The sequence below is a fragment of the Poecilia formosa genome, unplaced genomic scaffold, assembly GCF_000485575.1.
Source record: "Poecilia formosa unplaced genomic scaffold, Poecilia_formosa-5.1.2 Scaffold396, whole genome shotgun sequence".
Classification (NCBI taxonomy): Eukaryota; Metazoa; Chordata; class Actinopteri; order Cyprinodontiformes; family Poeciliidae; genus Poecilia; species Poecilia formosa.
This window is the reverse complement of record NW_006800335.1, coordinates 321,551-333,503: the sequence shown is the minus strand read 5'-3', so window position 1 is coordinate 333,503 and position 11,953 is coordinate 321,551. Positions and strand designations below refer to the sequence as shown.

Sequence of the window (11,953 nt, the reverse complement as noted above, 5' to 3'; positions counted from 1 at the left end):
ACACAAAAACTGAGACGTTAGACAAACCAGGACTTTACAGTTCTCCTGGCGAACTACGACAACAAACGACGATAGACAAACCAGGACTTTACAGTTCTCCTGGCGAACTACGACAACAAACGACGATAGACAAGGACCCGACGACGAACACAGACAACAGGTGGGTTTAAATACACACGGGGTAATTAAGGGAACGAGACACACCTGGGGAGCAATCAACGGGGAGGACAGGACAGAGACTCACAGGAACACAGGACTGAACACAGAGAAACTCAAAAATAAACACACAGAAACACGGAACCTAACACTTTAGGTTAAAGATTTATAAGTTTTGAGTTAAAAGAACACAAAAAAGTAAGTTGTCATAGCAAAAGAATTAATTGAAATTAATGTATAAGTCCATAAGATGAACTGCAACCCAAATACACTTTTTAGAGTGTACCGCTCCCCTCGTCCTGACAAAAAAAAAAAAGGTCCTGGGTTTGATTCCTGGCATAGTTTTCAATATAATGAAAAGAAAAACAGATTTAACATTACTGGTACTTTTAGTTTCTTGCTGTCATGGGAATTCAGTGCAATTGGCCTATGAAAGACTGCTCAAACCTACAATAGTTAATATGTTCATTCCTTTTTTTATGTTCAAAAACATTATTTAGTACTGATAAAAATAAAATAAAATAGGTAGAAACTTTCCTAATATGCAGGACTTTGTGGATAGAATTATTTCTGTTTTCGAATCCATTGCAAAAATAATTGCACCTGCTTTGTTAATTTCCTCTTAAGAGTCACTGCATTATTTCCACTTTTAGGAAGTACTACAAGCATTTGAGGCAGTCCTTCACCCAGTTTTGGGCTGTTATGCTAATTACTAAGAACACAATTAAGAGGCACCATTGGAGAAAGGTAAGTGTCACAAAAGAAGCACTTTACCCAGCTAAACCAAAGCCAAACATTTCTGGCAACCTCAAGTTTTATTATACCGTAAATTCTGTTTGCCTGTTATGCAACCCAGTTTTATTGCTACTCACAGTTAAGCACATAGCATGCCTCTGACAAAGATAAGAATCACCTGAAACCAAAGTGTAATTCTTTTATTCAATCTTTTTTTTTTACTTTTTGTTTTGTTTTATATTTGCAGATTTTTATTCTATTTCAATTATTTCCTTGAGTCTTTTTTTCCATTCAACCTTAGCTTTCATTTTTACTATCTGATATTCTTGATCTTTTTCTATTTACTCTTGTAAACAGAAGAGTAGAGTGATGACAGTTGCGTCACATATGTACAGCTATATGGTGTAAAATATATTGCCCTGGATTTGTACCATAACGCTCCCTTCTTGTCACAAACAACAAGTTGGAGTTAAAAACTTTTTTAACTCCATTATAAAAGATTTTTTTGCTAAAGCTCATCAACATATTTTCGTTTTTGCATAACAATAGACTACTGATTAATATTAATGTACATTTGTAAATAGATATCTTATAATCTTTCAGAAGTGTTCTTATTTTAACAGAGTGTCTGCTATCATCTCATTTGAGGCTTTCAGCTTTGCAGTTCAGCTTGGTGACTTGTTTATCTAGCTTCTTAATCAAATTATACTGTAACTTCTAAAAGATATTCATTGCATTTGCTGTTGGAAACTTTTATGGTGTAATTTATAAAACCTGAATAGAAAACTAAGTGGATTTTTTGGAGTTCTATAGATGCCAAATATTCCACAAATGTAAGATTTGGCCTGGACAGCAACACATTCAAATGAATTTAAGTTTCTAAATGATCTTTTGCTGATCTGCAGTTTCTCATAAAAAAGGCAACTCCGCCCTGCTTTTTGTTTATTCTACACTCGCAAAATTAAAGCTGGGTGGGGCAGCTTTAGTTACTTTTAACTGAAACATGGTTCTCTACTGTTTCAGTTAAAAACATAAGATTTAGTTTCTGCTTGACAATAAAGACATTTCTAAAAAATTATTTATCTGTTAAAGATGTTATATTGGATAACACAGTGTTTAGTGTGTAGGTTTTAACTGTGCTTTTTAACAATTAGATTGGAGATTTTGTGTCTTGTCATTTTGCTCTGTCTAGTTAAGATTTGAATAGCCTGGGTGAAAATTTGACTCAATTAGATATTTTTTTATCTATATATTCCAGTAAAATATGATTAACATCAAGGGTTTTTCCATGAGGGTGTGTTAAACTCATATGTTTAATCTTTGGTAACAACTTCCTTTTAAAAACTAATCTATTTCTTTTAACTATCATTCTTATCTTACATTAATCATGTTACCTGTGTGTGCATACACACCCTGACTACACACTCAGCTACACTCTCATCTTGGACTTTAACCTGGCATGGTGAAATTTGAAGCAGCACTGCCTCTCTCCTTCTGTTCTTTAAAACAGAAGGAGACCCATATGGTGTCTGGCTTCACAGTTTCACCAGGTAGGGTGCTTTATTCTTTGTTTTGTCATTGATATGCGCATGAAATATTTTCAGCGTGTTTTTTTCTTTTATTTCAGCAATTTTACTGTATACACTCGAGGTTAATAAGGAAGAGACTTGTCTTCATCAGATTTCAAGACACTGAAAAGGATTTCCTTTCTCTCTGTGACTCTTTTTTTCTCTTCTCATCAAGGTTTGATACATTCTTTAAATCTGTTTCAATGTGTTTTAAGTAGCTAAATCAGGTTAATATCTTTAACCATATGTCATTTAGCTTCAGTTTTACCAGTCAGGTTTTGAGGTTTCCTTATCGTTTTATGAGACTTGAACTCTGAGCTAAGAGCCTTAGTCAGCTCTTGAAGCTCAGTAACGTGATCTTTGGCGACAGCATTCACTGATGTCATTTGAGGGTGTTACATCTCAGAATGTAATAACAGTGCTTTGTTGATTTAGGAGTGTTATTTATAGTTTTCTGTCTCTAGTAGAAATAAATGGTGTTGCTATATTTTTGGTTCAGTTTTATACAAGCTTTACAGACTTTACATCTAATATGAATAATGCATAAAAATGATTAAGAACATGTGTCTCCAAGTTTTAGGACAAATAACGACAATTTTCTTGATTTGGATAATTTGTTTGAAGACAACTGTATTTTCTGTCCCTACTGAGTCTTATGCCATGCAGATCTTCATTTCTTAAGATTGTGAGACAGAAGCAGCTATTTTGACCCATTGTTTTCCACCACAGAATAGATGATGCTTTCTTGATATGTTTTCAGAGGTGAATGTTGCCCTTTGACAACTCATAATGCAGTTAGTTTATATTTCTTTTTAATGGAGTTTACCAATGTATAGCTGTATATGATAATTCCAGAATTACCATATCAAAACTGACCTATAGCAAAATGAAAGGTCAGTTTTGATATGGTAATTCTAGAATTAATCTTGAAGAAATTTGGTGCATCTGGTGTGAAGCCAGCAAAGTAGATTCGATTAATTACAATATGCAATATCTTTTATTGCCTCTCCTCGGGCTGCCACCTTATCATGGTGGAGGGGTTTGAATGTCCCAGTGATTCTAGGAGCTATGCTGTCAGGGGCTTGTGCCCCTGGTAGGGTCACACAAGATGAGGGATCAGACAAAGTGCAGCCCAAAGACCCCTTATGATGAATACAACCATTGGAGACAGTGTTCCCTCACCCAGATGTGGGTCACCAGGGTCACACTCTGGAGCCAGGGCATGTGTGAAAGAGTGTATAAGCAATAATGGTGCACTGAATGATATTGTCAGCGTGTGAAGAAATTAAAACAACAAGTAATAATAGTGATTATAATAATAATAAATCCATAAATTATTGGTAAGAGGCAGCTAAAATAAACATACAATGGACGATTAATAGAGTTAAAAGTTCTTTGAAGATTGTTTACAAGAATAACACAATTTATTAAAAAAGTTATTTTCGATGAAAAATAACTTTTGTATAGTAGATTTTACAAAATAAATATACATAATTATTTTATGTATTATAATTGCTTTTGTCCTTCCTTTTTTCTTTCTTAGTGTTCTCTCTTCTTCTTTCTGAATTATTCTTTCTTTCCCATGCCATGTAATTCCAATATTATAAAATTAGAACCTGACAATCAGTTTGTCTGCTCTGATTGATAAAACATGGTTTTGGTTTGATGTGTGTTGTTTTTCTGAAAGCAACCTCAGAAATAACAAAGCAACCTTTGTGTTCATTTAGTGGAAACATTATATAATATTTGTTTTCTCATCAATAGGAGCACACACCCATGTCTTAATCTTTTATGAATTTTATGTTACACTATGCAAATACTGAATTATGCATCAATATTAAGAGCAGTTAAAGCACTGCTGTTGTACTTTGTACAAAGTAAAATTTGTACTTTTTCGAATGTACAAACTTCGTGTAAACTCAGGATAAAACTAATATTGATATTTGCTGGAGCTACCCTCACACATTGTATAGTGTTCTTTCTGTCACTTGTAAATGTTCTGATAGAATGGCAGCAATGCTGGACTTTTGGAACTGTGTATCTCATTGCGTGAGGAGGGGCCATAGCATTATGGGTGTAACAGAAGTATATAACAGGAGCTGTATCTAAGAATAGGTATGATAGAAAACACTCCTCGGACAGTTATTGGGGACAAAGATCACTAAAAGAACGCAAACAATACAATCCCACACATAAGGAGTCCTACAGTGGATGAGCAGCAAGTCTGAGATGAAGAACATTAAACGAGGATTAGGATTCAGGATTACAAATTGAAGATTCATGCTTGTTGATTTCAGGAATTACACAAGAAGAACAAAGTTAAAACAGCTAAAAAGACAAAGCTCATCTCGTCAGGGATGGTAAGAGGATAATAGGAGCAAATTATTTCTCTGCTTTACTTATTTCTTCTCCAAGTTTTTTATTTTTAACTTTGATAAAAAGACATTATATTTTGTTTAGGATGTAGGGATGTTAGAGATACCTGCTGAGCTGTCCGCCAGACTCCGCAGTGCAGCAGGTAAGTTTTGAAAAAAGCTATTTGAAAAATGATTTTAAACAACATTGTGCACCAGTTGTATGGGGTTCATATAATATCACAGGAAATCACACCAGCCAAGGTGATCCTATTAATCAGAAAATCTTAATTGAAGATTCTTACCATTACACTGTATTTAGATTGTTTCTTGTCTCTTTATTCATTTTTCTACATTTGCTCAGTTTGTTCTTTTATTCCTTTAAAGAGTCACTGATGTTAGTAAAACCTGAACAAATAGTATGGCTGGAATTATTACTTTTTACTACTTTGCTAATCATTTGAATACACAGTAAAATATAGTCAGAGCCCTATAATTGCTAAAACATTTATTTTTAAATGCTTTTTGTTGTTTACTGTAATAATGGTCATTTCTGATATCAAACTGCATTATCAAAAGAGTTTGAAGGGATTTTAAAAATCCTCACTTCATATTTGCCAGAGAGAGAAAAGAAGTATTCCAGGCTATAGTGTGGAGAGAGCCTTAGTAACCCTCAGCTCTTGACTTCAGAGGCTGCTAAAGAGTCCATGTAGCCAAAAAGCATCACATTTCTGTGACATAGTAGCATGGTATTTGTAAAGAACGTATTTGCATAATACGTGAGTACTTACATGAGTATGAAATTATTACATTAGTTAACTTCATTTCCCAGTGTTTCCCCTTTTAGTATTTTTTCCTCTGTGGTACATCTGTTTTCTAAATCCATCTATTTCTCAGATCACTATGTTACTGAGGATTCTCTCAGTAACATAGTGATCTGTTACAGCTAGAGACTCTTTTGGCAAATGTAAATCTGCCTCTGCAGATTTTCATTTCTGGTGCTGCATGATAGGCTGGTTTGGGTCACATGGCATACATTAACACCATCTTTGGCTGGGCCTCTATGTGCAACAGCCTGGCCTGCCTTCACTGGTTTAAACCCTCTATGGACTGGAAAAACACAGTCTGTCCACTGAGAATTTTACCTGTACATCCAGATTTGTAACTCTGGGTCAGACCCTTTGCATTCTGCATATCCTCTATAACAGAGGTTCCCAAACTGTGGGGCGCGCTCCCTAGGGGGGGCGCCGTGCCATTGCAGGGGGGTGGGGGGGCAGCGCAGGAAGCCATCTGGATGAAAAAAAACCATGAACACTGTAATGCGCTCGGTTTTTACCTTAGAATGGCCAACTCTGTTATTCCTATGTCAATTTGATACAGTAGGGTCTTCCACACTTCCATATCCGTGTCCTCTGTTACTTTTATCAGCAGTTAAAACTGTTTATTCCGTTGTTAACATGTGGTAACCTGTTTTTCCGAGCCACCTTTAAACGCAACATGAGCGCTATGACGCTCGCGCTGGGCGCTGGGTTTACACCTGTGCGGCAGTGAAGGAGACCTGCTGCTGTTGCAGGTGTGTTAGAATCATGGCAGCAAACCAGCAAAACACAAAGAACTTTTCACAGTTTTTCCCCCAAGCGAACCGACTGAGTTGAGTAAAGCTGTTGGATGCAGGTAATGTTAGCTAAAGGATGACTAGCTAGTTAATATCAATACAGCACCTTAAGCTTAACAAGCAGCCTGTAGGTTACCGATATTGTTGTCTATGTCCAGCTATGTACATTAATTTTGTCCTTTCCCCTCCCACACACACGTTGTTCAACCAGACAGCTATTTGTAATCTATAAGGGGTGGTGGGGGGGGGGGAGGGGGTCAAAAAATTTTTGGAAACCACTGGGTGGGCCCAGAAGAAAAAGTTTGGGAACCACTGCTCTCTAAGTAGTTCTAACCATTTGAAGGGTTTCTTTTTATATAACAAATAAATCAAACGTTTTATAAATCTTTGATTTTTGATGTTAGGATAAAGTTAAAAATACAAAGACATTGATGTATTGCATCTTTGGAATCTCATATGAAATAAGTCATTTTTAATTTTTCTATAATTGCTGTGTTTTTCCAGTAGGGGGCCACCACGGATCACAGATTACAGAAGTTGCACCTCCACAGGTGAAGGCAAAACATAAGCTGAGCCTTCCTCAAGACATTGACAGATATCCATTCTCTCGCTTTGCCAAGTCCACATTAAAGGTTTGTTCCCACTAATTACACTGACAACGTTTTTAATGCCTCCTCTTCTTCTTGATTTACTATGTAACATAAAAATGAACCTAGATTTTGCAATACTTCTCAGGATCATATGGATCAGAAAAACCAATAGGTCAGAAGTCTTCTACTGATTATTGCTCTGCCCCTCTTCCCAAATCTGCTTTTAAATTATGCATATTTTTACAAATATGGTCTGCACTGGTTTTTATGGTCTGATTTTTGCATTTACATTTAATGTCTCTTGCTGTTTGTACTGAAACTGCCTAAAATCTGTGATCTAGAAGTTTTTATTTCTTGTGCTGTGTGTGTTCTTTTTTTTGTTTTTTTGTTTTTTGTTGTTGTTGTTGTTCTTTACCATAACTGACATTACTGCCATCAAAGAAGGCAGTAATGTCATAATCCAATTCTTAAATACTGTTGACTGAAATAGTTTTTACCCTGCACAATCAGGAAGTTTCATTTGCCAGTAGTAGATTCTACTGCTAGAAGAAGATGTGTGCAAAAGGAAATGAATTCAGATTTATACAATTTGCTTCTGTGTCAGTACAGATCAGAACTAAGCATGTCTACAACAAGAAATATTCTTTTTATAATGATGGCACAGCTATTTGGGAGAGTTGTACAGTACTTCATAGGAAAGACTGAATTTTAGGCTTTAATAAAAATCTATACTTTCTTAGATTTTAAATAAAATATGTACAAAAAATTGTGATCAAATGTCTTTTAAAGGAAGTGAAAGTGTTATCAAGCTTCATTTATTTCACTTTAAAAAAAACATTGTGAACAGTCTCCTCATTGTTCATACCATTGATTCTGATGGTGGTAAAAAAAAAAGTCATCATGTTTTAAGGGGTGAAAGTTGAGAATAAATACATAGAAAATACATACAGACATGTTCCTAGGATGAAAAAATATACATTTAACGTATTCAACTAGATTTTCTCACTGTATGTTGCCCTCAGGATACATGGAGCCAGCCTCAGGGATACCCACTTCAGAGACCTCTCATGCCTTTGGAACCTGAATATTCCAGAGTGGCCTTGGAGATAAACAAACTGGTATGAGGATGTTTGGATGTTCTCTCTTTTTGTGTGCTGTCAACTGTCATCCCATCAATCCATCTTCGCCATTTTGCATCCCTCTCCACAGATCTTACGATTTTTAGCTGAATCAGATATTACCATCTGGCAGGAGCAGGTGTTAGGTAACTATATAGTGGAGAAAGGCCAAAAACAGCCAGCCTTGAGGGATGAGATCCTTGTTCAGTTAGTGTACCACACATTGGACAAAAAGGAGGAACAGGACAGTCTGAGGGGATGGCTCCTGCTGGCCGGCTGCCTGAGTGCTTTCACACCTTCACCAACACTGGACAAAGCATTGCTCAAGTAGGTGCTACACTTCAGATTATCTGCTTTTTTGTTGTCCGTCATTTTGACAGGTCAAAAATTTCCTGTCATAATCTACTTTTAGATGTCATTTATTAAAATGATCATGCTTGTGTTCCATTCAGTAACTGAACATCCATCCACATACGTGCCACTTTTTCTCCACAACAACAAACACCACAGGTTGTAGCCCCATTAGCTACAAATAAACAATGATCAGGAAACAATCAGGGAACAATTCTTAAATTAAAGCGATCAGAAGTCAAGACTCTGACTTGACTTCTGAGCAGTGGGATTATATTCCTCAGAATGCGCTCCCTCCGCACCAGACACGCTACAAAAGTGTCTCACCATCAACACGTTTTATAAATGTTTGATCTTTGATGTAAGGATAAAGTCAAAAATACAAAGACATTGATGTATTGCATTTTTGGAATCTCACATTAAATAAGTCATTTTTAATTTTTCTATTTTTGATTATCAATTAAAACCAACTGAACAAAAGATACATGGACTGTTTTGTCATGCATACTAAACAGAATTGTTTTTGTTTATTTTCTTAATAATAATGGAGTCTTATTTGTTTATATTTACTTTAATTAAAATGATATGGCTGGTGCATAACATTTTAATTATAATTGTTTGCCACAAGGGAAGAGGGATCTGCAGCAAAAATCTCAGCATCTTCAAAACTTTGACAATGAAAAACAAATTACCCTAGATTAAAAAGGTCTAAGATGCAGGCAAAATTCAAAATAAGGAAAAGTTGATAAAGAGAGCATGCAATTCTAAGGAAACAACCTGTTTATATAGTCTATTTTAAAATAAGCTAGAATATATTTGCAATAAACATACCTGTACATAAAACATCTCATATTTGTCTTGTTTGATCTCCCATATCTGGTGAAAATGCTGCTTAATCTGCTGTAGTCTGTGTCAGATACAACAGATACTAGATTACTTGTTTATACTGCTTTCTTTAAATGTGTGCCTGTTTTCCTTGTAGGTATGTGTCTGACCATGGTCCAGCAGAGTATCGTTCACTATGCCAACACAAGCTGCTGACCTCTCTGCAGCTCCCAGGCCCCACTGCCCGCATCTATCCACCCACACAACTGGAGTGGACATCCAATCAGAGGAAAGGAACAATGCTTCTGGAAGTAAACACGTTCAATGGTAAGATAAAAAAAAATCTAAGCAGAACCTAAACGGGAAGGATCAATTTAAAACAAAGTCTCCTCTGACATCAGATGAGACATTGACAACTGAAGTGGAGTCATGGACAACAGGAGAGCAGCTGGCCTCTTGGCTTCTTTATTACAGGTAGCCATGTTGTTCTTAAAACATATTTGTAAAAACTGCCTTATTTTGCATTGTTCCGTATTTTATTCATTCTTGATTTTCTCCCCCTCTGTATGGTGTTGTAACTTAAGAGGGGTGACCGAGGCTGTGCAAGGTTGGTCAGTTTCTCTTGCTACAGATGAAGGGTGGTCCGACCTTGCAGGCTCAGACTTTGTCATGGATCTGCTGGCTGGAGCTGAAGCTGAAGCTGAAGTTCCCATAGCACCAGGGACACCCTTCTCTGTGCAGTCTGACTACTTATTTAGCAACCAAGAAGAGAGGTAAAACAGTGTGAAACACTGTTATTTTCAGAATTTTTCTTTGTCCCTTATAGGACAAACAAGTTCATTTCATATCTAGCAGTACCTTTTGAAGATGACAACCTTTAAGCAGGTATTAAACGTGTTTATTTAGTTCACATTTCTGTATTAAAAAGTTTTTTTTATTGTTCTGATTTAAAATTATCCTAAATCGTTAATTAGCTGTAAGCAGAACATTATCATAATTGATTAAAATAAAGGCTTCGGCATAATCATATTTGCTTCATTTAGTGAACTGAGTTACTTAGATAAAATAACGCTGAAATGACATTCTAACTTATTGAATGGGTTTGTAAGCTACAGTCATGTTAGTTTGGTCATAAAATATCAAAGATAAAAAAAAATAAAGCAAAGGAAACCAAACTACATTGAATTTTTACAGTAATAAAATCCCTCATCCAGCAAAATCAGAGTTAGTGTACTTAGCAATGTGCCTTTATCAACTGCAGGGTTTAGAGTACATTTTAGCAGTGTTCTTTAAATGTTATCTTCTGTGTCTGTGTCTTTTCAGAATTCCGTCTGCTGATTTTGATGATTTCATCCCACCAGCACCTTCCACTCAAGCTCCCAGACTGCCGCCTTTTGACGGAAACCTTTGGGGAAGAGAGTATCCACAAGGTCGTATGTGTTAATTGCCAACATATTTACACATCCTAATTTCATCACTTTTAGATTCATGAAATGGCATCTAATGGCATTTTTTTGTAAAGTGCCTTGAGAAAATTGTTGCAAATCAGTGTTAATAAACTGAATTGAATGGAATTGAATAGATACTTGGGGACAAAATAAAAAGTTGTAATAAATGCCATTCCGTAAGTGTAAACTATTTACACAGATTTACATGCTGTTCCTTAATTAAAGAAAATAAGTGTACATAGCTTCCCATTCTATTTCCCAAATCCATTTAGGAATTGTATTTGCAATCTGTTTCCATTCATCCGTCCATTTTCATGGACCATTTTCATCCATGCTGCCTTCACAGCCTCTTTAGGCCTTCACAGCCTCTTTAGGCCTTCACAGCCTTTTTAGGCTGTGAAGGCAGCAGCCTAAAGAGAGATCCAGACATCACTCTCTATAGCAGTGTTTCTCAACCTTTTTTGGGCCAGCGCCCCCCTAGCCTTTATCCAGGTCCCTCACCGCCCCCCACCAAAGAATTTGTAGGCTACTTTGCACTGACTATTATTTTATTATTAATATTACTATCACTATTGTAGGTGTTTTGATTCTTATGCTTGTTTCTGTATTTATCATTTATCATCAAAAATAATTTCCCAGAGAACAAAAAAGCCATGGGAATAGAAATTATTTTCACAGGTGGCTATGAAAAATGCAATGAATGGACATTCAACTTAAAATCGGTAGGCTTAACAGCAGCCAATCAGAGTGGAAAAAATATTCTTGTTCTGTGCCATTTTCTAGTTGGTAAATATTCCACAAAATGACCAGATAAAAGATATACAACAATGGCAGTTTAAACTTTGAACTGCCATTGTTGGCAGTTCAACAATGTTGCAAAATGACTGAGCTCTGCAGCACTAAAACATGGATAGAACTGTAACTACATTAATCATAACTCTTCTTCTCTTCAGTGATTGTCAGTTTCTGGTGGTGCAGCATATTTAAGTTAGTCCCTTTCTGCCTTCAGGAGAATGGGACATCAGAGTATCATCCATAAAATTTCACCCACATGGCATTTATTGTGCAAATCAGAGCTTTCAGTGGAAAAACAAAAGTTCCAGATCCTTTTAATGCCATACAAATATGAGACAGAAACATGGATTATATCTTTATACAGACCTATCTATTGATTATAGATTAATAGTTTTACT

The 11,953-nt window shown here is 36.0% G+C and overlaps 1 protein-coding gene across 3 annotated transcripts in view; it reads left to right on the top strand.

Moving 5' to 3' along the window:
* The window catches only part of LOC103154704 (unconventional myosin-XVB-like), a 56,853-nt gene that overhangs the window by 2,721 nt on the left and 42,179 nt on the right, over positions 1–11,953 (top strand). For all 3 annotated transcript variants that reach the window (XM_016662929.1, XM_016662928.1, XM_016662927.1), the window contains exons 2-11: positions 810–903; positions 4,757–4,819; positions 4,920–4,977; positions 6,936–7,060; positions 8,041–8,136; positions 8,228–8,463; positions 9,470–9,639; positions 9,714–9,786; positions 9,897–10,085; positions 10,636–10,745. In XM_016662929.1, coding sequence (XP_016518415.1) covers positions 859–903; positions 4,757–4,819; positions 4,920–4,977; positions 6,936–7,060; positions 8,041–8,136; positions 8,228–8,463; positions 9,470–9,639; positions 9,714–9,786; positions 9,897–10,085; positions 10,636–10,745 — 1,165 coding nt within the window. In that variant the 5' untranslated portion in view covers positions 810–858. The remainder of the gene's footprint in view (positions 1–809; positions 904–4,756; positions 4,820–4,919; positions 4,978–6,935; positions 7,061–8,040; positions 8,137–8,227; positions 8,464–9,469; positions 9,640–9,713; positions 9,787–9,896; positions 10,086–10,635; positions 10,746–11,953) is intronic.